The 27,675-nt window shown below is 37.4% G+C and overlaps 1 protein-coding gene across 1 annotated transcript in view; it reads left to right on the top strand.

The window, feature by feature from the left end:
• Positions 1–27,675, top strand: part of SYNE1 (spectrin repeat containing nuclear envelope protein 1) — a 224,829-nt gene that overhangs the window by 182,630 nt on the left and 14,524 nt on the right. Inside the window, exons 124-137 of the mRNA XM_026044390.1 lie at positions 581–775; positions 2,716–2,841; positions 3,577–3,732; positions 6,419–6,577; positions 7,045–7,211; positions 14,046–14,208; positions 18,111–18,298; positions 18,999–19,149; positions 22,403–22,585; positions 22,995–23,132; positions 23,891–24,082; positions 25,039–25,369; positions 26,212–26,304; positions 27,297–27,439. Of these exons, the coding sequence (XP_025900175.1) occupies positions 581–775; positions 2,716–2,841; positions 3,577–3,732; positions 6,419–6,577; positions 7,045–7,211; positions 14,046–14,208; positions 18,111–18,298; positions 18,999–19,149; positions 22,403–22,585; positions 22,995–23,132; positions 23,891–24,082; positions 25,039–25,369; positions 26,212–26,304; positions 27,297–27,439 (2,385 nt within the window). The remainder of the gene's footprint in view (positions 1–580; positions 776–2,715; positions 2,842–3,576; positions 3,733–6,418; positions 6,578–7,044; positions 7,212–14,045; positions 14,209–18,110; positions 18,299–18,998; positions 19,150–22,402; positions 22,586–22,994; positions 23,133–23,890; positions 24,083–25,038; positions 25,370–26,211; positions 26,305–27,296; positions 27,440–27,675) is intronic.

Below are 27,675 nucleotides of genomic sequence, written 5' to 3'. Positions count from 1 at the left end.
AAGGAACTTTAAATTCATAACAGATTATGCAGTATAGAGGTTAGGAGCTCTCTTTGCAGCCTTGCTTGTTCCTCTTTTGCTTATAATTGACCCCCCAATGAAGCTTTATTTGAATGAATAAGTGCACAGAAATGATGCACCATTCTGAAGATGAATTCCAGCTAAGAAAAAGGAGACTTTTGGGTATTTGATGTCCATCTTAATGGAGGATTAGCAGTATCTATTTAGCAGCTTAGTATCTTAAAGTATTTTAGCTAGAAAGTACTGTATAATAATAAAGCTTATGAGCATTACAGGCTTCAGAGACAGCATTCCTCTTGAGGTGTGATTGAGATACTGGTATGGATGAGGAAGGAGTAAAATCTTTATCTCTTTGGAAAAAAAATCCTATCTAACAGTGTGCTGTGGTAAGTGACTGTGAAAAGGATAAAGCATTTGAACTATAGTCCATGCTTAAGCCAAGATACTCCATCTAGTAGTTAAAAGTTAATTGGTAAAATATGGGCTTTAGGATGAATTACACTGCCTTGCTAACTTCACTTGAAAAGACAAACCTGAAAGAAAGTCATTATCTTTGCAGCTTAAAGAGAAGGTTCTCCTAAGGCAGCAAGGGAGCTATATCCTCACCGTGGAAGCAGGGAAGCAATTACTGCTCTGTGCCGACAGCGAAGCAGAGGCAGCCCTGCAAACAGAGCTCACCGAAATTCAGGATCGCTGGAAGACAGCTAGCATCTCTCTTGAGGAGCAAAAGAAACAGTTTGCTTTGGTACTGAAAGTAAGTGTGTGGTTTCTTCTATACTTATTCTTTTTATGAGATCACAGTTTTGCATAGTGAATCTGGATGAAGTATTCTCAAGCGATGAGAGCAAATAGAGGAATTGCATGAACTTACCGTTTCTATAATGAAGAAATAGTATTTTCTTCACAGTAGGTGTACGTGCTGGTTGATATTTTTATTATATCTACAGCACTGCCAATAAATAACACCACCAAACTCTTGTCTTAAAAATTCCTGCAAGATCCATTTTCAACACATAGCAAAGGTGTATTTTACATTGCAGTATGCTGGTTATATAGTATTACATGCTATATTGAAAATAAGATCTTATTCTCTCTACATGCCAGTGTCGAGATCTATCTAGCCATCAAGTAGTTTGTGATTCATTTCAGTGTCTGCAGTATTTGCTATTTTAGGTAAATTTCTGCCCTGAGCTTTGAGCTTTGTTTTAATGAAAGCAGTATCCATAGTGCCTACTAACCTCACTGTAAACACTCAAGATGATACGTTAAATTTAACTTTTGCCTGTGTTTTCCTCCCTTTTACTCATTCTGGAGAGAACAATGAAAAATTTATGCATGTTTAAACAAACTAGAGCAAATGATTTTGAGAACAACTGTAGAGGTCTCACAGAATTACAGACACAAATTTGTTTGTAAGTAACAAGAAGCAAAACAGTGCAAGAAAATGAAGTATTATTTCAGAAAAGTTCAAACATGCAGGTCATTCTTCCTCCTTCAGGCTGTGTTCCTTCTACCTCAGCTTCTAATTGAGCTTCTGCCAAGATTGCCAAATTTTAATCTAATCTCTGGTATAATCAAGGAAGTCTGTGGTATTTTGTGCTATTTTGTTTAAATATTATATAAAACTTGATACTTGAAGGAGAATAAGAAAGGAAATTGCCATGCAGTTTATACAAATGGCCTCATGGATATCACTCCTTCTTTGCATGATATTGTCTTGGCCTTATATATATGCCTTTTAAGTGATCTTTGTGCCTTTTTAATGATCTTCTGACCAAATGAGAAGCACAAGCAGTACATTCTAAAACAATACATTTTGTCATTAAGGAAATCATAGACTACAATCATATAAGACCATTAAAGAGAAAAGAAAAAAGATGCTAATGAGAGAGGGTTTTTTTAAGACTTCTTGTTTGTAATTCCACATCCTGACAAGGACCATGAAATATTTGCTTCAGTTGGGAAAAATGGAAGGAGAGAAATAGAAAGGCAGTGGTAGAAGGAAAGTAACACTGAAACAGAAAACTAAGAAAACACAGTCTTGTGGTATCACACAGCTAGTATTTGTTATAGGTTGACTGGGTTGTAACAGATTTTTCTGTCTGTGAGTACTCTTTTAATAATCTTTAATACACAGATAACTCAGATAAAATGGTTCTGTCTGGTGACTATTGGTAAGTTGTGATTACTTAAAATTTTGAAAGTATGCAAACACTGAGGTACCTGTAGCTGAGCATAATTTAGAGGGGCACTGCAGGTATTTCAGTCTGATCTGAATTACCATTATCCCTAGACATTTTCGTCTGGAGCATGATGTATCTGAATGGAGCTTTTGTGAAATTAAAGTGGCTTATTTAACATGGGCGTTCAAGAGAGGAAGTGGAAAATGGTTTTGGGGGAGAGAAACTTTACTGAGAAGATCTAGAAAATACTGTAATAGTAGACTTAGGTGTGTTTTTATTAGTAGAGCTCTACAAAATTTGCCGTATGTATATACATATATCATATATACAACAATAGCAAATTGTTGTATATATGATATAAGCACTGATTCTGTTATGTAGAGGACTATTTTAGGTCATGCTATTATTATGCAGAACTATTGGATGTTTAGTGGTTTAATTAGTCAAATCGATTGGCATTAGTATAGTAGAGATCTAAATTAAAGTCTAATAATAATTATTCTGCTTTCAGGACTGGGAGAAATGTGAAAAGAACATAGGAGATTCCCTGGAGAAGCTAAGATCATTCAAGAAAAAGGTTTCTCAGCCTTTGCCAGAACATCACGATGAGTTGCATACAGAACAAATTCGTTGCAAGGTAAAGCACTTGTCCATTGACTATTTACCTTGTCGCTGCACGCTTTATATACAACATCTCCTACTGTCAGTAGTCTTTATTGGCTAGCCAAACCAGCAAGCCTTCACTGTGACAACTTAAGAAACTACCTGTAGAGCAGCTGGGCCGTGCACCTGGACATTCTTAATGCAGTGTAAATCCCACAGGATAAAGAAAAACAAATTATCAAAATGAGATCAGAATAGGATCTGAAATTCACTGTGAAAGTGCTCAGTACAGGCGTGTTTATTTCTTCAAGAAATAAAGCTTTTTCTAAGTGGGAAAAATAAGCACATGGTATCTAAACAGTTGTTTTAGTGCTTTTTTGTTTCAGATACTACTTTAAGACTGCAGTTTAGAAACATGGTAAAATTTCAAAATACTCTCACTACAGAAAAATCCAAACAAATACTTGGGAGCCTCAAATGCCCTCAGACTTTGGAGATGTTTGAGTGGTACTTCTGTTTTGATAGTTTGTTAGAAGACTGATGTATCACTCTCGATTGAGACGGTACCTCTCTTCCAATTCTGAAAGTGCTGACACATATAGGCTTGGTGTTTCTTTTTTAAACTGATTGAAATAATCCTTTGCAATACTCAGATAAAACTTCATTAATTCAATGGGATAACAATGTTCTCTGCCAGCTTCTTGAACACATTCAATTTTTTGTGTCTTAGCAAACTGGTCCTCTTCATTTGTGCACTTTTTGTAATCAGGAATTGGAGAACGCTGTTGAAGGATGGACAGAAGATCTTGCACACCTCTCTCTGCTGAAGGATACACTGTCTGCTTATATCAGCGCAGATGACATATCAATCCTCAGTGAGCGCATAGAGCTTCTGCAGAGACAATGGGAGGAGCTGTGCCACCAGGCAAGTATAGGACCGAGCCTTGATATAGTTACTCATGCAAAGTAGGAAAAAAAAAAAAGTGTTGGAGTCAAAACTGAATGTAAGTGACAGCTATAGGAGAAGATGTATGTAGAGACAGGTACCATTCAAATTTAAGCTTAGCCTGCCTGTTCGTAGGGAAAATCCATCTTTAAGAATGACATTTTGCTTGACTGCAAACTGTGGAAAACAATAAAAAGTCCCCAACAGGTGAAGTGATAGTCAAGAATCTAATTTCTGGAAGGATGCTGGGAATGACACGGTAATGATATGCGTATAATATGTATATATGATATGTATGTGGTCCTTTTTTTTCTTTTTTTCTCTTTTTTTTTCTTTTTTTTTTCTTTTTTTCCTTTTTTCTTTTTTCCTTTTACTCTGGAAATGTAACAATCTGCATAATTGTTTAAAACAAGTTCTTGTCTCGCCAACTAGTCTTTATGAAACTCTCATTTGGGTGAGATTAATACCATGCACAGTGAGCCAGCTTCACAACTAACTGTAGGACAAGGTGAACTGCAGTGAAGGGTGGCACATGCTATTTAACCATGAAATGAGTCTAGCTCTCTAGCTCATATGTTGGTATGTGAGCAGATGGATCCTATGTTAGCCCTGTTGTAGCTGCTAAGAAGTCTTTCTAGAGCCAGTGGGGGTGAAAGAGGCTTCTCCAGGGTGATTCCAAGCAGGAGTCTCCTCTCGTGCACACCTCCCCGGTCTTCCTCACAGCTGAGGAAACCCTTGATGACCAACTGCCTGGTTTGCCTAATGCATGAGGTGTGGAAAGGGGAGAAGTGTCCTAACCTATGTTGCACTTTGCAGTTCTCCTCTACACAGACGTGCTCTATTAGGAAGAAGAAATTCCCATTAAGAAACATTGTTCTTACTGGATCAAGTCAGCTTTCACTGAAGCATTTGCTGCAGTTACCACTGGTGTTTCTGCATCTCTCAAACTTTGTCACAACCCTGAGGTCATAGCAGACTTGAGAAAACAGCCAAAAAGTTGTAGTCTTGGCTGTGCAATGTGGGGCAGTGACCTGACTGGCTGGGCGAGAGCAGAGCAAGAGCAGCTCACTGCTGTGGGAGGAGCTGGGTGCAGGAAGGATGTCCCCTCCCCACGTTGGCTTCATCAGAACTTCTGCGCTGCTCATAGCTTCTGCTTTTTCAGACATCAGCTTTGCTCTTCTCTTGAACTGAGGGCAATATATGTGGCTGCAAATTGCACTTGGCTGTACTGTATGATCTTCAATGCATTTCTTGCCTCCTGTTGCACCTAGAGAACCTGATAATGGACCCTCCCTCATCCTGATTTTCAGACTATCCTCATTTCTGTGGTGCAGTAGCGGTTGCAGTGCAGACATAAATGGACAAACTTAGAAATAGTTAGCTCATGTAAGGCACTTGTGAGGACCACAAAAAAACTCTAAAAGTAGGGAAATTATTTAAAGTTGATAGCTTAGAGCATATGATGAGCTACATTTGAGTGAGCCCACCTGGAAACTTCTAAGCTACAGTGTAGTTGCTGCATATAGATGTTTATGGCAAAGGAGGGAGACAAATGCAGAAAGTTTATCTTGGGTTTGTGCATACTGAGTGTTTCAGGATGTAACCTCGAGAAGTGCTGCACTTTGTTCAGTCATTGCTTATTTCCGGAGAGCTGCCATCAAGTTTAGAACCACAGAAAGGAAATGTGAGATCGTGTTTGTGCTCCTGTCAAATCTAGCACTGTAGTTAAAGAATACAGTAATCATTTTTATCATGAAAATGCAATCTTCATTTTCTCAGTTGAGATTCTGATATAAAGTGAGAAACAACTGGGATTGCAATGAGGACAAAGTAAGTAGTTGTACATATGTCAGAAACATGAGAGATGACTTTGTGCTAACCTTGTGCAACTCTTTTGATTTCAGTTTCCTTCCCTGTCTGTTATTAACCTCACCCTGAGATGATACAACATCTATAGCAATTTCTCAACAGAGCTGGGTTTTTCTTCTTCCTGCATTAGCTACAGCTTCATATGTTTTAACTGACATTTAATGCCTATTCCTCTGTGTCACACCATACCTTAATTCTTTGGAATCTCTGAAGTTGTCATACCAGTACTACAGAAATTGTGATCTATGAAATGTGTATATCAGCACTCCAGTAGAAAATTGCTTTTGAAAAATACAATGTACATTTGGTTTAACTCTGCTTACAGATAACACTCATGCACAAATTGTTCAATCTTTTAGAGTTTTTTCTGAGTTAGATATTGTTCTGCATATAGCTAGTCCGTGTTTTAATCGACCATTTATATTTTTCTTTTTTTCTCTAATGTCTCGGGAGAAAAAATAACTTCAAATACTTTATAGCATTTATAAGTGGGCAAAAATCATAAGAAAACTTATTTCTCTTAATGAAACCTTTGAGAATAGAGATATTAACAAAAAGAATATATTCATGAGATTCTAAGTCTTGGATACCTCCTAGTATGCAGCAGGAATCCAAAGATCAACATTATCTTTAAACTCACAGGGTCATGCAGGAACGGTTTGCTTTAATAGCAGGTAAGTGGTAGGAATACATCTGCAGAACCAGAAGAGGTACATCTGGAGATACAAAGTGCTTCAACCATCCCGTCAATGCATATAGTAATTTGTTGTTTTTTACTCTCTGCAAATGTTTCAAGGTCTCTTTACGTCGGCAGCAAGTAAGTGAGAGACTGAATGAGTGGGCTGTCTTCAGTGAGAAGAACAAGGAGCTCTGTGAGTGGCTGACACAGATGGAAAGTAAGGTTTCTCAAAATGGTGACTTCCTCATAGAAGAAATGATTGATAAACTTAAAAAGGTATAGTGTTCTGTGCGTGCACTTCCATATTATGCTTTTACTGCTTGCTTGGTTTGTGGTACACAGTGGGTACAGAATTAGCAGAAATGGAGGTTTGACCTGGCCTAGATGTTTTTACATTCAAATAAACACGACTTGTTTGTATTCTTTTCCTCTCCTATCTTCCTCAAGGTGGGATTTTTCAGGATTTTAGAAAGTTGTTTAAGTGAATGCCACATCAAAGGCAATCAATTCCTTTGGTAAATGTCCAATCAGAGTTGCATGTGAAGAGTATCTTAGCTATAGTAGACATATTTAAAGAACAGTTTCTTTCATACTTCTGATGCAATTGTTCATAGTTATATGAACACCTGATTATATATTTAAGAGCATGTCTCTCCATTGTACTAAATACCAGAAAAATAAAAACATATTAAAATTTGCCTGTATTGTTGAACCCTCACCCTTGATTGCTCTTTGCTGACCAGGATTATCAAGAAGAAATTGCTGTAGCAAAAGAGAATAAAATCCAGCTCCAGAAAATGGGAGAACGACTTGCTAAAGCTAGTCATGAGAGCAAAGCATCAGAAATTGAATACAAACTCAGCAAGATCAATGACAGATGGCAGCATCTTCTAGATCTCATTGCAGCCAGGTAAAACCGTAGGTTTGATTTTAAGGGTTATATGGGACAAATTAATGGAACTGGATACTGTTAATTGAAAATCTTTTATCTTCTCCACTTGTTTATATTAACAGTGAATGCATTTCTTCTCATCCATTAATCTAGTTTAGTGAAATTCTCCTTGTTCAAGATCCATTTCAAAACATGAACCAGTTAGAATGACAGAATTAGTTACAGTCAGATTTAGTAAATCATGATCAAATACAGTCTTTTTAGCTTCACTTGCATGCCTAAAACTAAGTACAAATGCAATTTTTAAATCTTAGCAATAGCGGATATGTTGTTTTGACATGTATTTTCAAAAAACATGTTGCAAAACTAAATCTTTATTTTTCTGCCTCAGTATTTTTAACTGATGGAGAAGAGTAAGGACAGATAGATGTATACACACATAAAAATACCTAAAGGTTCCTTTTAGTCAAGGTCAAAAATGTAATTGAACAGTTTTTATTACTTAAAGAATAGCAGAATTGTTGCTGTATGTATGAAGACACTGATTTATTTACGTTTAGACACTTTTTGCAGTGAGTTATACTACACTTATGTGTATATGCACAACTTTATATAAAGTATATGTACCAAATATTTTACACTTCTGTGATTTGGAAAACATGTGGATGTAATACATTCTCAATCAAATTTGCAACAAAAAGATTTGTTTAATTTGGTTTCCTTTTCTCATCCACTGGGCAGCTGTCTTTTTTATTTGCTTTACTGCATTCTTGCTCTGCAATCTGTAAGCATGAAAACAGTAAGTTTTATGCAAGCAGAAGCATTTTGTAAACTCCTTTTACAGTGGCTCATTTTGAAGCACTGAAAGCTACATAATTCTTAGAGAACATTAAGTGAGGAAGTGGTGCATTACAGACAAGGAGCTTGCAGGTTGCAGAGGATGTGATGCATCACTGGTTGTTGAAAACAACAAGTATTTGCCATACATGGTTTGAAATATCTGTGTAAATTTCTTATTCTCATAATGTACTTTCTTTACATTCAAATCACATCTTAAAGAAGTTTCTAGTGAAAAGTAATGACATACACAAATGCCAAAGGCATTTTAAAACGTCTTTATAGGCTGTGCAGTTTTGGTGATCAGTACCCTCTGTGAGACACGTGAGACTTCTGGATTCTGCAGCGTTGCTGGGGTTAGAGGGAAGGAAAGTATAAGGAGAAATACTATCCACTTCTTAAGCTTTCTCTTCACTTTCCATAAAGCAGGTTGTACTAATTTCTAATAAAAAGTCATTTTCTCTCAGTGTCAGATCACTTCTGCTAGGTAGTTAGACTATTTTGGTAGAATGCTCAGGACTGTTGAACACAATAAAGTAGATAAGTCCTTACATGGCAGACCTTACATGCCAGACCTTACTGAAGCAAAGCAAAACAAAAAATTACAACAAACTACACCTCTTTGCCAGGTTTCAGGGTTGCATTGGTGAAGTTGCAGGAAGAAGCACTGGAGAGGCTTGATACCAGGCTTGATACCAGCATATGGAAATTTTGCTAGTTTGATTGTGGCTTAGACAGTTAAAGTCTATAGTTGTTCATTAACATATACAGAGTGCTTGTAGTGAAAGCCTGATTCCCACTGGACAAAAATATTTGCATCCCCCAAGCTATTTTTTAAAAGCCTCCAGAGTCCCTGCAGTATGTGGTGTTGGATAGCTGGGTATGTTCCTATTTCGACATTTTGAGCTGAAGTTTGCAACATATCAAGTAACATGAGTTTTGGCTGCATTCAGCTAGTAAATGGTGTTGAGAATAAAACACACCTTTCCATATTCTGAATCCCTGGCAGCTTTAATGAATTATTATAGCCTGTGCATTTTTCTACTTCTTTGTAAAGCTACAGCCATCCTTTGCCTGGCTTTTTTTTTTTTTTTTTTTTTTTTTTTTTTGTGTGTGTGTGTGTGTGTGTGTAATAATTTGTTTCCTGCAGCAGTGAACTGATAGAAAATTTCCAATATGTTTCCAATCTAAATCCCTAACTGCTAATTTTTGGTCTTTGGAATTATTCCACTCACCCACAACCCACAGAGGCTTTTTTCTTTTTCACATTCTGTTTCCTTACCCACTTTTTCTTATTTGCCTCCATTCTAAGGTCTGCCAAAAGAGACAGCTATAGGAAAGTAGCTTTATCTTGCATGAGAGATGTTTTCTGTCCTCTAAGATTTTCCTCCATTCAGAATAGTCAGATATGCAGGGCAGCTGCAAAAAAAAAAAAAAAAAAAAATAAAAAAAAATAAAAATAAAAAAATAATAAAAAAAAATAAAAGCTGCAGATGTTTACAGCGAGCAAACAGCTGCAAGCGCTCGAGCTTTGTGAGCGAGGCTTTGTTGCAGGTTTTTTTCTCCCTTCCCGTAGTGCTCATGGTCTGCATTCCTGGAGATGAGGCCTGGCACATGTCGATGAATGCAGGTTTTATTTAGAAACATGACCACTTGTCACCATTCAGTCTCATGTTATCAAGCAGCGTCTGCTAGCATTTGTTTGGCGTGTGAGCATTTTCGGTACAGTACTCACCAGCAAAGAGAAGTTTGTCCCCTTCCCTCCCCCCTGCCCAAAGCACAGTCTTTGCAGGCTTTTGGAGTGCAAGTTCTTCTTTTTAATGCTGGAAAGTTTCATGGTGGTGGCGGAGGACTTTTGCACCGTGCGGATGGCGGAGGACGGCAGTGAGGACTCAGACCTCCCAGACTGTAATTGTGATATCACAAGGCAGGCAGCTCCTTTTGTTTCCTTTTCATTGATACAGTGATTGCTGAAGTCTTGGCTTGCTTGGAAATTAATTGAAATACTCATATGTAGAGGCCACTGCCTTAACTAAAAATGACTCTTTTCTGCTCAGTTTTAAAAATAGTGGAGAGTGATAACAGCCTACTTTGTTTTAGAGCTATAGCCCTTTTGGATCCTGGAATAACTTTTCATAAGTGACACAGACTAATAAAATCTGTTAACCATCTGAAAGAAACTCTAGACTGGTTTTACGGTTCTTTTTAAACGCAAGAACATGTACACATGAGAGAAAGCAGACTTTGTATTTGTCTGCTCGCTGTTTGTGTCATCAAAGGGGCATGGCTACAAGCAAAAGGCAGAGAAGGAGAGATACTGTATAGAAGTACTTCAGACTTGAGAGACAGAGAGGCTGGGCTGACCTCTACATTTTAATTAATGTTTTGTAACTACATGTAACATTTTATCTGTGAACTCAACTGTGAGCTCAGTCCACATCTTCTTGTATTTTTTTTATTCAAATACTATTTTTTCTTCGTATTATCTTTCTTGGTTTTCTGTTTTCGCTGTTTCTAAGTCTGTATATTTATTCCTTGAAATGGGAAACAAGAAAATATAACTGGCAAGACTGTTCATGTTTTGGACAATACTTTTTATTAATCATAAAATATCCTGAAATGAAATTTTTTTTTACATTGTTTAGGTTCATGAAAGGCGTGTGTAGTTGGTACAGTTTCGTAGGATAAGTGTTTCTTGAAACTGTCTCAAATTTGAAGTAGATTTTTTGTACTTTTCTGCTTTCCACTGGCTTTGTAGAGGCGTAGCTAACATAGTCTTTCTGACTGTTTTGATATTGTTTAAGTCTAATTTTAGTAACCAGCTGTCTAAATGACTAATGGGGTAGCTATGAGATCTATATGATGCATTGTTATGGATTTACACTGCTGTTCCTGTTCAGGTTATAGTGGAATCTGAGGCAATTTAGAGTAGAACTGGCTGAATTAAAGCAGTTCGGACTTAATTTCAGCTCAAAAATGTTCCCCAGCTGCCTCGTCTGAATGTAAAACAGACATTTTAAAAATATGTTGCTTTCTTAGGAAGCTGGAGTATGGAAATTGCAATGTAGAAACACAAGTATCATAAGCTGATTTAAATTTTCAGATGAGTTTTACTGAATAAACTGCAGAAACAGACATTTGAGTTATACAGCATTTTCCCTTCTGAGCAAGGTCATGCTGAAGCAATAGTGCCTTAGGTATTTGTAAAATTTAGAAACTCTGAAATGTATATGCCCTTTAAAATGCTATGGGTCCAAAATTTTGTTTTGAATGTGGAATACTCATTTTCAAGCTGAGGAAATATCCCAAGCCTTCTGCAGTATCCTACCTAATGCTGCAAGAAAGGCAAGAAATTATTACCAGAATGTTAAACTTTTTAAACACAGTATTGTAAATGAAATTTCAAAAGGTCACAGTTGTGCTTGGTCAGGGTTCCCACGTACTTGGCTAGGGTGGAATTTGGCCTTTGTGTCTAAGTGTGTCTCAGTTCATCAGCTTTCAGTTCCGAGCATTAACATGGCAAGGTGGGATTCTGAGCTGGGGTATTTTTAAGGAAAAGATACATCTTGTTGGCACACGTGTTATGCAGTTGTTTGTATGCAGGCAAAATGTTCAGTGAGATGAACAAACTCAGAAAGAAACTTGTGGGTGATGGATTAGACGTATCATTTGTCTGCAGATGTGTTTTCAGAGTAGCTAGAGGCACAACACTGTTGAGTCAGAATAGTAACTACAGCATGGTCCAAGAGGCTACTATTTTTTGTCTGTATTTCTGCCCTGGACAAGGAACCTCTTGTGCTAGACTATATAAATAGAGAACAGTATGACAACCCTAAATGTGTGTGTGAAAAGGATGGAAGGTGTCATTTTTTTGGTATATTTTTTCTCCTTTGGGAATTTAGATGTAAGTATAATTACAAATTGCAACCATCCTTGAGGGGGAGGGCAGGCTTAGTGGTAAACACTGGTTTTGTTTCAAGTTTTTTTTTAATATGCTATTTATTCTTTTTTCCTTGACATGACTAACTTGGGTAATGATACCAAAAACAGCTCTACTGGGGGCATCGTTTTTGCTCTGTCGGGGAAGTGTTCCCATGCAGTCTGGGAATGCAGACTCCTTGCCAGGGAGGGTATTTTCAAAAGGACAGTCTGCAGACTTGCAGTTGTGCAGGTGCTGCAGACAAAATGGTGCTAAAATCCGTGAGGGACTGGATTTTACAGCTGTAAACAAGAAAATCCTGGTCCACAGCTTGGGTGTGCAAATGCCGGAGCAGTGTTACATGTGCAAGTGTGTGACTCAGAGTTCCCTTTCCGGCTCCAGCAAACATATAAAAGGTCAAAGCATCCAGCCTTGCAAATCTCAGAGTAGAAGGGGCTTGATTTTAATCATATTGCCTTTAATGCCAATGACAGAAAAGCTGTCTCTGACACTCAGGAGATACAAAACCAGTCTTATGCACCTTACGTGCAACTTTGGTTTGGTTAAATATACACAGTACAGCATGTATGGCACATAGTGGGAGAGGTAAAATCAGACACTGATTGCTCACCGAATATTTTTCCATGGCTGTTTTTCCTGTAGCTGTGTTTCAGGGTAAGCTGATGAAGCGAATTGAAATGGGGAAGGCTCTCAGCAGGTTCTGTTGACGAGAGTCTCTGCGTAGCCGTATTTTCAGATTACCCACATTTTTTTCAGATTACAGCTCTGCAGCTGTTGGTCATGGGACTCTGGCTTTGAAGCTGCATTTGAACTGTTTGCTTATGAGCTACAGTTTGATCATCTGTGATCTGGAAAGAGATGAAAAATTCAAAGATTTAAAAGTCTTAAAGTTTTTAAAGTTGATGTTAAGATCTCTGCGTTTAACTTTCATGGGGAAAGGACATCCACGTTAGCTTCTTAATGACTGCAACTACTGCATTGACTTTGGAAATACTTGGTAAATTTGTCATTTAATATTATGGAAAAATACACATTACTTTGCTTAAATATAGGTTAGTAAGGTGGCGTTTTGTTTGACAAATCCATCAATCTTCTATTTCTCAACCCAGATTCACTGGCACATTTCCAGCTGCACTCATCTCCTGAGGCCTTCTGATATCAAAACACTTGTGTGGGAGAGCAATAGAAGCGTGAAAGGGAATATTACTCAAAATTGTTTGTGGTACATAGAAGAAGAAAGAAAGATTAGAAACAATTTCAAAATGCGTGAGTGTATTTTGTGTAATGCAGTGGTAGAAAGAAGGAAATTACTGCAAGACATTTTTACAGTTGCGACAAACAAGAAAAAATATTGGGGGTTGGGTGAAAGTTTAGTCATCTTTACCCCGCTCTCTTATCTAACATACTATGAAATTAAACTCTGACCATTGTCATTACATGTTAGAGTCACAAGGAATATACTATCTAGAAATCACTATGAAGTTACATTTCAGTCTCATCTGTTTAAATCTGATGACCTTTGAGAACAGTAGCTTAAAGCAGCCCTTGAGATTCAGGGATTCCCACTAAATTCTTAGTTCAAATCCTTTCACTAAATTTTATTTATTCAAGGACAAAACTTACTCTTACAGTTCCCTATTAAAATAGTTCAGTGTCTCACCAGGAGGAGAAAACCCAGTTCATCCCCTCTACCACCAATACTGGTTAAATGTGATTTTTATTTTTTTTCCTGGTCTAGGAAGACCTTCTCTAGGTCAAATAACTAAATTATTTAGATTGTTGTGGGATTTTGTGTGTGTATTTACTTTTAGTTTTTCCGTAATAAACATCAAATTCAACTGATAAAAGTGCAGAAGTTTTGAAAGCTTTGAGTATTAGCATGTTCATAATTTTTCTTAACCAGAGCCGATGAATACAGCAATATTTGTATATGTAACATACTTCCATTATTTATTAAAGGAAGAATTTAGCCCACAGCTCGCGGACTGAATACTGTCTCTAGTGTGAATCCTCCTGAAACAGACAGAGAAATTTTCCTTTGTGGTTACTTATGCTCCTATTTCTTTTTCTTACAGGGTGAAGAAGTTGAAGGAGACCTTGGTTGCAGTACAGCAGCTGGAGAAGAACATGAATAGCCTGAAATCTTGGCTATCCCACATTGAGTCAGAGCTGTCCAAACCTATCGTCTATGAAACTTGCAACTCTGAGGAGATACAAAGGAAGCTAAATGAACAGCAGGTAAAAGATAAAATGAGATAGAAGAGTAAAAATCTTGACATGGCCACCACACTTATCAGGTGCATGATAGTATGGAAAGAACCAAAGTAAAGAGTGTCCTAGGGCTGTCCGTATTCACCTCAGTGCTTAGAGGGCATGAGGCAAAGAAGAGGTCTTTAAATATCAAGGCAAGTGGTACTTACTGTGTCACTTATACAGCCTTCTGCTGGCTTTGACTACGAATCTACCAGGAGCTGCTTGACATTCCTAAGGTAAGGCACCAAGAGACGTAACCTGAACAAGCTATTGCAATTGTTTTTCTTTTGAGAATTGTTTTTTGTTTGTTTGAATTGCCTTGTCTGTTCCCAGAGGCAAAACTGACACCTATTACATCTTGCAAATTTTGCACATGCTTAAAAAAGACTTTTTAGCAGCCTTTCTAACTCTGTTTTGTTTTGCAGTTTGTAAACACGTTTGAGAATCACTTTGCACGCAAAGATGCATGAACTGTACATTTGTTTTACAATGCACAAAGCCTTTATGCTGCGCTAGAACAAAGCAGTCAACACTGGAAGGGGCAGATAAATGTTATGTCAAACATTTTTTTGACGTTATTGTAAATAATCCAGCTAAGAAAATTTACCATACTTTTTTTTCCCTCTTCCACTTCACTGCTACATTATGTGCGTGCCTTAGTGATTATGGAAAAGTATTAGTTCCATTCAGTAGAAGGAAAAATGTGGGCTCTCCATATGTCAACTGCTGCATGTAGTTTTACTTAGAAGCACAGACCTAGGAGGACTGTTGCTCTGTTACATCCCATGTTGCAGGCTTATTGTTTATTCCTTAGCAGGAAGATCTTTCCGAAGTTAGTGTCAGCCTCACTGGTGATGAGTTAGATGCACTTCTCCTAAGTACTCTTCCCCCAGAGTACAGAAATTTACAGAAAGAGGAGTGCCAGGACCTTTGGGGATTGTTAGTTAATTTATAAAATACATAAACTGCCATTTTGATCTTTGAGGCAGAGCCTGGGGGCTTGGTGTATCCAAGAACCCAATAATTTCTTCAGTATCACTCTGGATCCCCTACTGATTTACTATGTGGCAGTGCAGAACAGTTTATTAAACTATTATATGCAGTTTACACAGGATTAATAATTTATAATACACAAGAATCATCTCTGATGTGTTTTGAGGTGTTAAAGACCTCTATAGAGCTCAATGTTCCTAGCAGTGAACTAGATACTTGAATTTTTTTAGTAGCATCCCTATGCAGACATTCCACATTTTTTACCAAACCTCCTTATGAGAGGTGTTCTGGAGACACTAGTGTATGTCTGTTTTCTGCTCTTTCCTCATGGAGGTTCCTGTGCAGTGACAGAATGCAGTAATATTCTCTGGCAGGATAAGCAGTTTCATTCAAGCTCCAAAGGCAAAAAGTAGGGATGAGCTTTAAGCTACAGGCAATGATGATAGTAAAACAAACAAGCAAACATTTAATGTATGGAAACATGCATTTTTAAGACCAGCAGTCTATATTACTATTCACTGCCATGAATAGAGTCAAAAAAAACAGTATATTGGCTGCTTTCTCAAATACTTCATCCCATTTTCTTCTTCCAGGTTAATGTTCTTATGTTCTTTTCCATGTTTGGTTGCCAACTGAGGCCATGTTATCTTCTCTGCTCACACTGCTATTAGTTCTTTATATGCAAAATTATATTAAAAATAAGATATTGTAGTGGAGGGTCAACTCCTATATCTGTAATTTCAAGCATCATGTTCTTCTGGCAAGCATCAGCCAAGAATCAGCTCTGTGGTTGCTGTTCTCTGTAGTGAAACAGACAGTTTAAGTTGGATATTTGGGGAAATTACTATAACTTCATTGCACCATTTTCCTAGCATTGCAAGCTGCATTTCAAGTGTTTTTTTTTTCTAATTTACTTTCTAAATCCGCTGTGACTTGAAATGTGAAAAAATAGTATTTGTTTTGGGGATGATCAAAGATCTGGAATCTGGATACTGTATGTGGAAGACAGCAGTGCATAAAAGCAATGTTCCTTGTGATAACTAACCAAAAGGCTAATTATTCTCTAATAAACATGTTAAAGAAGATAGCAAAGTAGTACAAGGCTATGGAGAAGAAAGAAGAAGAAAAGAAACAAAAACAAACAAACAGAAAACATTGTAAACATCACTCATAGAAGGATTCTGTGGGTGGTAGAGGAGTTTAGTCCTTAGGTATCCTCAGGACCAACAACTTTGCAGTTCATATTACCGCTCTCCTCCAAAATAGTACAGAGGAGATTGTGTTACCTGAACTGGCTTATTCTCAGGTTTCATAGCTGTTTGGATTGCACTTCCTAGAATGTTGCATGTATTTATAGTACCCACACTTATATAATATCTCAGGATAGGGAGAATGAAGAATAAGCACTTGAACATCATGATGAAAGACAGTAATTTGCAGGCAAGTGAAAGTCATCTTCAGCCAGCACAGAAGAAGAAAATACTGCAGTTTTCCACTCAGTGGTCGCAGCAAAATATCCCTTCTGTCTTATAGATGAGAGGAGGAAGTGGATCACTTCAGTAATTGACTCCAATTGCTGTTATTATGAACAATTAGATGCTTGATTTAAGTTGGGCTAGCTCCATTTCAAAACTGCTGGGTTTTTAGATTCTGCATTTAGATAGATAGATCTCATTTCCTGCTGGAGTGCATGAACTTCATATTGCAAATTTTTAGAAAAGTTTCTATAGACTTTAAATTTCTGTAGACATATGGCAAACAGGTGTTCTTCTATTTTTCCCAGTTTCTCTTGTATGCCATTCTTTATTTCACTAATAAAATTATAAAGTTTATCCCTACTCAGCCTTAAGTTATCCAAGTTCTTGCTCCCCTAAATAAACTTCCGTATTTCTGGTAATCCTAATAGCTGTTCCCTTTACCTGAACTAGAAGTTAATACAGTATTCTAGATGTGATTTTATATGGTGACATTAATACTTCTCTGCCACTATTGAGATTATGGTGCCTTAGCCATGCATGTGTTCATCCTAATTTGTCCATCTTATATTCTAATGATTCACTGAAATGTAATCAGAAGACAAACAGGTTTTCTTTTCCTTGAACTTTTCCGACATAAACAGCAAGTTACCTTTGTGGTTTGTCTGTGTTTGAACCTGTAGTTAAAATAGAAGCTGAAATAGTATTTCAAGCTGAAACATCGACATCAAAGCAGAATGAGCAATATCAAATAAAAAATTTGAGAAATAATACTGAGCACATGTGATAAGTGCTAAGATAATGTGAATTTTCTTCAGCTGTTTTGACTCTCCCTTGCTATTTCCAATGAAAACATTATAAAACTGCAAAACTGAAAGAAGAACAAATTCCTATTGAAGATGCACTGTTGGACAGGTCCTGCTGCTGACCTCATGCTGAACATGCCACTGTGCAGCTAGCTTATGTGAGGAAGAGTAGACACAGGAAGGGTACCTTTGTCACATGCGTGCAGTAGAGAAGAACATATTTTCTTGTCACATTTATCTTAACTTCTACTTTACTTTCTTTGTGATAATGAGAAAGGGCAGGGAGTAATTCCACCATTCAGTGGTGTTTTTCATTAAATCTAAGGGAAAGATCCTCAGCTTGAATATGTAGGGCTCTGACAGTTTATGCCAGGTGATGTTCTGGTGTTCATATATCCCGGGGGAGCTGTGCATGCTGCAAAGTACTAGTCTTGTTGGTAACATTGCAACACCACTTGTGTAGATGCAGTCTCTTAATATATATTCATCTGATGTTTTTTTTCCTGTTTCTAACCTCATTAAATTTAGTTTTGAGCAAGTAGAAGAAAAAAGACTTTTGCATATATGCTTTTTTTTTGCAATTTTTCTTAAGAATTAATTTCTTTAACTGCAGATCCTTCAGAAGGACATAGAGAAGCACAGCACTGGAGTGGCGTCCGTTCTCAACCTGTGTGAAGTGCTCCTCCACGACTGCGATGCCTGTGCCACAGAAAAAGAGTGTGACTCTATCCAGCAGGCCACACAGAATCTGGATAGAAGATGGAGGAACATTTGTGCAATGTCAATGGAAAGGCGACTTAAGTAAGTCTACAATGCCTACAAACATTTCTTTCAATACAGCGTGGGAATTATGTGACAAGACTGCAGTACTGAAATAAAAGCTTTAATGACCAGAAAAGATCATACTTTGAATAAAACAAAGTGGTTATCATGCTATATTAGAAAAAAAAAATAGGGGGTTACATTAATAAATACTTTCATACAAGGTACATGCAATGCAAAAAATACAAGAATGCAAAAAAAAGTTCATTTCACTTTGTAATGCAGAATGCTGACTGAGAGCTTTAAAATACATCCTTCAGCATCTTTTATTTTTCTATAATAAAGGTTCAGTAGCTGTAGATAGTGTGAGATTTCTCATCTCTAAAATATTTGTTTAGGTAAATATACTGGACTGCATTCCTGAAGTTATTTAGTCTACACTCTTTTACACTTAGATTTTTAACACTTCTATAGTGTGCTATAATATTCCTTTTATACTTATTCCAAAATGTGATATGCAGCACACTTAAAAAGATTGCTAGCATCTTATCTCGGCACACACTGGAATGAGCCACCCTTTTCTGTTGCCTGCTTATCAACATTGCTGTCTGAGTTAGATTAAGAACCTGATATTGTTTGGTGCAGTGCTGGTCCACTCTTGCAGAAGGTAAGTTAAAGCACAGTAGGTCAGCTGGCCTGCAGTCCAAGCATTCCCTAATCTTTCCATTATCTCTTGCAGAATTGAAGAGACATGGCGTCTATGGCAAAAGTTTTTGGATGACTACTCTAGATTTGAAGAGTGGCTGAAAATCTCTGAAAGGACAGCTGCCTTCCCGAGCTCCTCTGGTGTGCTTTACACGGTTGCTAAAGAAGAACTAAAGAAATTTGAGGTGACTTATACTGCTTGAAATTTGATATCTCCTGATCATATTACAGCAGCTAACTGGTGTTCTTCGTTTTCATACATAAGACACTCAGGGACACTGTATTAAAATACTGGAGTTGATTTTGCAGCTGCTCTTGTTGACAGGTCATTAGGACAAAGGAGTATGGAAGGTGGAAACTGAAAACACAAATAAGTCAATCCATTCCCACATGCCATTTGTTCAGTAAAGTAACTTTTCTGTAGCTTTCAAATATGCCTAGTGAAGAGGTGCTCCAAAACATTTATAAGTCTCCCTTGAATGCATATACCATCTTCATATGCAATGTCATGTGCTTTTGCTTTTGCTGTGGTTTCATCCCCTTACTTTAGTCTGAAACCAACCCTTTAATTTTTTTTTCTGTATTATGTGCAAAATCCCCATTTTAGAGACAGATCCTTGAAAGGCATCCATGTGCAAGTGATATTGTATGTCCACATGGTGTCCCCCCTGACTTGAAAGTTTAAGTGTATGTTTGAAAATGGACAAGTTGTCAGTTCAGTCAATGCTTAACAGCATTTACAGTTACACGACTCCATTGTCTCAACTACTGTGTGACGCTAGTCACATAATTACAAAGGGATATATGTGTGTAGAACACCCCCCCACACACACACAGTCCTTGTGTGATCAGTCACAGTTGAGAAAAATAATCCTAAAGAAAGAGAACCAGTTGTGGGCATTATTTAGAGGATTCTGTAGAGTCAGATGCTATAAGGTATATGTTGTGAAGAAGAACTGCAATTTTTTTTTGATTAATCTTTTTTGAATAATCTATGATTAAAAATTCTTTTTGGTTAATCCAAATTAGATCCAAATAGGATCTAACTACTTGATCAAAAACATGAACTGCCAAGTTTTGGAACACTTTAGACAGAGTCAAATTTTATTATTGCCATTGACATTTTTGAATATGCTGGCTAGGTTTTATTGTTCAACACTACCAGACTTAATTAGGGAGAGATAGAAAACTGCTATAGAATATTGATGTTTGCTTGCTGGCAATGAATACAGTGTCTCAGACCTTCTTCCCCTTGTCCCTTCATGCAGTGATCAGGATCTGATCTCTTGTGTAGTGAATAAATGGATGGGAAACAGCACAAAAATGTCTTGGCTGCTTTTGATTTTTCACAGCTGACCTGGCTTTGCCCGAAGTCTGTTCCACTGATGTGTTTTCTTGCTTTTTACACAGACCTTCCCTTTCCTGCAGGCTCATGGAATTTTTACTGTGTACATAGGGTCAGCGGAATTAGCTGTAAAGAGAACAGTGTGGCAGCCTTTTCCAAAGATTGCTTTGCATGTAATTTGGTTCTGCTTCTCTCTGTGAGGAGAAGTGAGTGGGAGGAAAGGGCAGAGGAAAGGAGTACATAGTTCTACAATTACCAGAAAGCAGGGATGGAAATCACAACTGCTCTGATCTTCAATTTCAGGGGAATGCACCAACTTCCTTGTAAAGTGAGGACTATCTATGTCTATTAACTGAAGTGGTTTAGTAGTTTTCTTTTTTAACTACTTTTTTTTTTTTTTTCTGAATTTTGTATTCCCCTCCATATCCTCAGTTGGATTTAAAAAGTTACTGAGAACAACAGACTGTGTTAGAACCTTTCTCTCATTGAGCATGGAGAAAATGGCTTCACTGAATACAGTCAAACTGCTGGTCTCTCCACTAGCACAGATAAGTGAGAAGAGGTTACGGGAAGAAGGCAAAAGATAATTCCTGTGTAGTTGAACTGAAAAAAAAAAAAAAAAAAAAAAGTGGAAAACAAATGCTCAGCTGTTCTTTTGCTGGACAAGGCTTGGTAACAGGTGAAGCATCAAGTGTAAAAAGGCACACGCGTAGATTCACATGCCTAGTAAATATAAAGTCATGTTTGTGCATCTACGGTGAGAATTCTTCCTCTTTCTTTTTTTCCCCTATGCAATTTTAGCTGAAGTCAGTTCTGTTGAGGATTTCATTCCAGTTGCAACCCCAGTTTCTCCTTGTTTGTTGACCCATCCCCAATTTAATTTGCATTTAGACAGAGAATAGTTCTACAGAGAGGACCATGCAGGCTTTGATCTTTTCCTTTTTTTCAAATAGGCTCTTTTATTTTGTCTCTGGTCTTGGTACAGAAACATGCTTATTCCATTTTTAACTCACACAATATGAATAGTATATAGTGTTTACAGATATACTTTGCTGGTAATTTAATGATAGTTTCTATACAGAAGTGTGTTGCCTACCACACTCTGGCATTTCTTATCAAGGGTAGTGACTAGTTTTGGAAGGAATTGTTTGTTTATTTACATTGTGAGAAATAGGAGAGAAAAAAAAAAAAGGAGAACTACAATGGGAGTCAAAAACTGCTCACTTTTGCATTGCTTACAGAGAGATCTGGTTAAAAATTCTCTTTTTTTTTTTTTTTGATTGTGTGTTTTTCTGTTCCTGTGATAGCATACAAACAAGTACTTTTTAAAAGATTAATTAAGTGAACTCCCTTCCAACATGCTTTCTCTACCTTGCTTTGTGATTGTTAGTCACAGCATTAAACTGATGACTAAGCCACGTATTGTTTCTGCTCTCCAGTTGAATGGCTGAGCTTTTTGTAACAGTAGAGGCACTGAAAGCGCGAGGCACAAACATACACATGTAAGTTGGTGCGGATGTTAGTGGCATTTTCTTTCCATATTAAATTAAGATAAAACGTATTTGTATACCAATGCACCAGATAAACATCTTCAACACCATTTTTTTCATGTTTTTCTGTAAATTACAGAATAAGCAATTCAATTTCTTAAACCTACCCAATTTTCATACTATAGTAGATTCAGTTTGCATAGGGAAATCCAACAAAACCACAGGAATCTTGGCTTTATTTTTTTAATCGGTTTCACAGTTCATTTGTTTGTTCCCATTCTCAAATGCAAGAACATAATATTGAACAGAAAGGCCATTCTGTCTTTTTGGAGGGTGTTTTTAGTCACTAGAACAAGTATGCTTGTTGCAGTATGTCACTTAATGAACTATGTTACGTTTTTGCAGTGGGGCCTCCTTCTAATCAGGAAGAAGCCTTTCATTCACTTAGTAGGTATCTGCATCCCTCATAGAGTCTAACTCCTAAAGATCAGCTAACACAGGGCTGTGCATAGATTCTACAATCATCGTATGGGGAGAAGCTTCTTATTTTTCCTGATTCTCATGATAAAATTCTCAAGATGTCTTTTATTGATCCTCCTTTAGGCTTTCCAGAGACAGGTGCATGAAAGTCTGACTCAGCTGGAGCTGATTAACAAACAGTATCGCCGCTTGGCCCGCGAGAACCGCACAGACTCTGACTGCAGCCTCAAGCAGATGGTCCATGAAGGAAACCAGAGATGGGACAACCTACAGAAGAGAGTTACTTCCATCCTGCGCAGGCTAAAAGTATTTTCTTCATTTTCAAGACCTTTGCTTTCACTATAGTTTATGAATAACAGGAGCCTCAGCTTCAATATATTTGCATGTTTTTTAGAGGCATTTTTCTACATTTAGACACATTGGGGAGCTAATCTGTTCACTCTTTTGAGTAGTTACAATAGGAGATCTGTAAGGATGTATCCAGGGACTTCTGTGACAGTGAAAACTGTCCTAGCTTATACAAATCTGCTAGTTGCAAATGGAGAAAATGTTAATGAAAAGGGAACCTTAGAAAGCATGGAGGGAATGAAAGAAGCAGTACTGAGGGCTGATTAGATTTGGAAGAAATGAAAGCTGCTTCTCCAGAGAAACAGAAAACTATTGCTGTTTTAGGGGAGTCGTCTGATCACTTCATGCTTCTCATCTTTTCCCGCAGCATTTTATTGGCCAGCGTGAGGAATTTGAGACAGCGCGTGACAGCATCCTGGTATGGCTAACGGAGATGGACCTGCAGCTGACCAACATTGAGCATTTCTCAGAGTGTGATGTCCAAGCAAAGATAAAGCAACTTAAGGTAAAAAAAAAAAAATGATTGCATAGAAATTGGGTGAAGGAAGAGAGATGCAAAAAAAAAAAATTCTAGTGGGAGAGGGAAAAAATATAAGAAACACCATGCAAAAATGCAGCCAGATACAATGCCTTTCTTGAAGACTGAGACTTTTACCTCAGAGCTTTTGGGCCAAGTTTTAAAAGGCAAAGTGCTTTGTCCTATGACAAATTTTCAAAAAGCAAAGGTGATGGTCTTTATTTCCTGATTAAAAGGGGAAATTGCAATGAAAACTGTTAATATCAAGCCTCCATTATTCTACCACATTATAATTTCTATATTTGTCAACAATTTTTGCATCCAAAAAAAAAAAAAAAGAAAGGAATTATTTTGGAGAGGAAAAGGTGGAATGTGAAACACATTGTTATCCAAAGTTCCAGCCTGTTAGGTTTAGCATCTCTGTCCATTGTAGACATTTGGTCATGGGCATGGCTTATTTAGAGAAGGATTTTCTTTCCAAATACAACAAATGAAGAATGAGATGGTAAACCATCAAGTATCACTGTTTTTGACTAGAAAGGCTGTTTGAGGAATGCTAAGTTTATTTTCATTTTATTGCTCTTGACAGGATATTTGGATCAATCTGTATTGCTGAAAAATGCTAGAACTCAAATTGTTGATTCCTTTTAATACTAATTTCATTTTAATATTGTTTTAACGTTGATTTCATTAAAAAAACCTTCATCTTTTGTTTTTGTTTTTGTTTTTGTTTTTTTTTTATACAGGCTTTTCAGCAAGAAATTTCACTGAACAACAGCAAAATTGACCAGACCATTGCACAGGGTGAGCAACTAATTGAGAAAAGTGAACCCATGGATGCAGCTGTCATTGAGGAAGACCTCGATGAACTGCGTCGTTACTGTCAAGAAGTCTTTGGCCGTGTGGAACGCTATCACAAGAAACTGATCCACCTTCCTGTGTGTAAACTTCCATACATGAGTATTTTTTTTGTCTATTTGTTTTTATTGCCATTTTGCAAATTTGAGAATTAGGAGAGAGAAAGATGTTGGAATGCACTAATATGCATATTCTAACATCTTCCAAAAATTCTGTGGTTTTAGTTTTGTTATATACTTGACCATTTGTGTCCCTTCATTATACGCTATTTATGTCTTGTTCAAAGAACAAACTCACCAGATCTAGAATCTTAGTACATCACTATGCAAATCTATGCAAGTAGATCCGGATTTATAATTTGTTTTTATAATGATGTATATTTATAATTTAAATCTCTGGATTTATAAACTTATTAATAAAGGTAACAGTGCAGTAATAGTGATAAGAACATCTCCCTGTTCTATCAGATAGTTTCATTAGCAGATTATTGAGTTTTGTTTTATTTAAAACCCAAAAATGCTAGAGTGATTCTTCTCTTGCAGAACTGAGATTCTTGTCTCCAGAACTGAACACAAAGCCAAAGATCCAAGAGCAAAATGTTTTCGTAGCTCAGATCCTACTGCAGGAACAAGGGAAAAAAATCATTTTTTTTTTCAGAATGTGAAAGAATTTAATGAGCACAATAAAGGTCACTTAAGTGACTTGCTATGGCTTGCTTCCATAAGGTTTCTTTAACTCATTGTCTGCATTGCAAGTTGCATCAGTATGAAGTCTGGAGGCATTTGCTTGATGTGAGACTGTACTGTGCTTTAGCAATTAGGATAAACTGACTTTACAAGCATTCTTATTTATTCTGATATTTGAGCTTTTTACTGCATCTGAAAGTAAGGAAAGTGAAGCGCAAAAGAAGGGTACAAAATGGAAAGCCCATCAGTCTCACTGTCATCTACTGGCACTTTTATTTCACTGGCCCTAGATGAGCAAGCAGTGTTTCTGCACGTTGCGTTGATCGGTTCCGTTTGTGTTACACTTCTAGCTGACCGATGACGAACATGACCTCTCTGACAGAGAGGTGGATCTGGATGAATCAGCAGATCTCTCTGACATACACTGGCATGACAAGTCTGCGGACAGCATTCTCTCCCCACGCCTTGCCTCCAACATCTCGCTGCCCCTCGCCCAGACGGTGAGAAGCGAGCGATCGGGGCGGGATACCCCTGCAAGCGTGGACTCCATTTCCCTGGAGTGGGATCATGACTATGACCTCAGTCGAGACCTGGAAACGGCTGTTTCACGGGCACTACACTCTGAGGAAGAAGAAGGACAAGACAAAGACTTCTACCTTCCAGGAGCAGCTGGTGTAGCAGGTATGGTGGCAAAATCTGTGTCTATTCTCTTTTAGTAAAATATTGCTTGTGTGACCATTTTGCCAAGGAGTTCATGGAAAAAAAATATTTTAAATAGCCTCTGAAGATCTTAAATAGCTTTCCCTAAGTGATCCCACTGGCCTTCTGACCTTAGAAAAAGTGCTGGAGATTCCTGCATGACTGCAGCCTTGGAATATCTCAGAGGCATATGTGATATGACAGGGAATTGGCTGTGTCTCTGTGCCTGTGGTCTGCCAGATGGGATATGTCATCTGTAGTAGTAATGCCTAATGCATTATTCTGACTAGAAGAAACTATACTGGATACAGCAAGAAGCAGAAAACAACTGAATGAAAAAAATCTGCGAGAGACTAGATCGCAAATGAGACCAAATTATGAACTGCTTAAGTGAATCTTAACTCATTCCTTTCCCTAGCAAGACTCAAATGTTTTGGTACCTGTGAGCTTAACCTGAGGTAGGATTTCAGATCTTGCTCTCTTAGGAAGATACAAATCCTTTCTAAGTGTGTCTACTTTGTATAATAGATCTTGTGAGTGAAGGTGCGCAAATACAGCTTATTCTGCAGGAAGACTTACTGATATATAATTCTCTGATCCCACGGATGTCTTTTAGTTTTCAGGTCATTGCTTTGTTCTGAAAAGAGTCAGGTTTGCTTTGATTTTAAGGCTTTTTTAGCAGACTCTCTATGCTCCACTCTTAATCCTTTTTACTTCTTCAAAAAAGGTATTGCTATTAGAACCTATCTGAGGAAGAGAACTCCTTTTGTGAGGAGAAAGCCATTGCTGAGCTGTCAACTTACGCTGTGCTTTAATCTTTTCAGATGTAGAGATCTCTGAAACTCTTGAGGTCTATCAGCCTCATAGAAAACACACAGTGATAATACTCAAAGAAAACACACTCAGAAATATCTCTGGTAGGCATCAAAAAAGACTAAGCATAGCCAGAAGCAAGTACTACAGTCCATAAGCATAACATCTTTCTCTTCCCTTGGTATCTGCCATGCTTTTCTCAGCTTACAAAGTAAATATTTCTTATGTGATGGCACTGGCGTGTAAACGTAGAAATATCCTACTTTACTACTATTTTTGAAAGTATTAGATATATGGATGAAATAGCAAAATTTAAAATATTGTCTAAGATGCAAGGTGGGAACCTTGGCTAGCTAGACTAAGCAGAGCAGGGCTTTGCTCAAACTGCCTCAGATTTGCTCAGATTTTCTTGAGTCCCTTAACAGGACTGAATACTTCACTACTTCTCTGAGAGAAGAGTGATACCTAAAGATTAAGTCAGACAGAAAAGACAGTGAGCAAAGCCTAATTATTCAAATATACTTTTTTTTTTTTCGTAGACACAACTTGAATTATTACTTACATGTAAACTTTTGGGCTAGTCGTTGTCCCAAGATCTTCAGAAACATTACTAGGAGTTCCAAACTTGGATGAGCAGAGTATAATCCACCCATGAAGCAAATTTCAGATATCTAAGTACTATTTTTGTCAAATCCTTAACTGGAAAAACACTGTAAATACATTTAGTTTTTTGGTCAAAGCTTGATAGAAATAGAATCTTTTCATCAAAATTCTACTCTTTGTAATGCAGAGAAGTAATGCAAAAAGAAATAATAAGAAGAAATCGCATGTTAACACAAATCATGGGACAGGAATTCAGGATACAAGGCTGCTAGAGAGTATCTGAATCTGAAAAGAAGCAATGTCCTCTCCAAAATATTAGGATAGCATACAATTTACCAAGAATTGTGCCCTTCAGAATACATTGCAAGTTTGTTTTCATATTTACCCACTCTGACAGTGGTAATCACACTTATCTTTTACTGTCTAACCAGTGCTGATTCTGAAAAAAACTGGGAAACTTAAGTGTCAATCACTGTTTTTGTTTCTGGCGTAGGAGAACCTGGTGCCCTGGAAACACATATCCGACAGCTGGACAAGGCCTTAGACACCAGCCGTTTCCAAATACAGCAAACAGAAAACATCATCCGCAGCAAGACACCTACAGGATCAGAGCTGGATTCCAGTTACAAAGGATATGTGCGTGTTCTTGAGTCTCATCACATGCTCACAACACTGAAAAAATCGCTGTTTTTTAGGCATGGTGATGTGTTTTGGTGCACAAGTCAAATCAGTACTCTAAGCCTAGATTTGCTATTGAAAGAAGTGTAGCTGTTGCAACAACGCAATTAGATATTATTGCTCATCAGACTTACTCACATGGTTGCTACCCTTAATCACATGCTATTGTTGTTTATGTTATTAGTGTGTTTACA

The sequence above is a fragment of the Nothoprocta perdicaria genome, unplaced genomic scaffold (genome assembly GCF_003342845.1).
Source record: "Nothoprocta perdicaria isolate Ctin4 unplaced genomic scaffold, notPer1 scaffold_36, whole genome shotgun sequence".
Classification (NCBI taxonomy): domain Eukaryota; kingdom Metazoa; phylum Chordata; class Aves; order Tinamiformes; family Tinamidae; genus Nothoprocta; species Nothoprocta perdicaria.
This window is presented reverse-complemented; position numbering and strand designations above follow the sequence as displayed.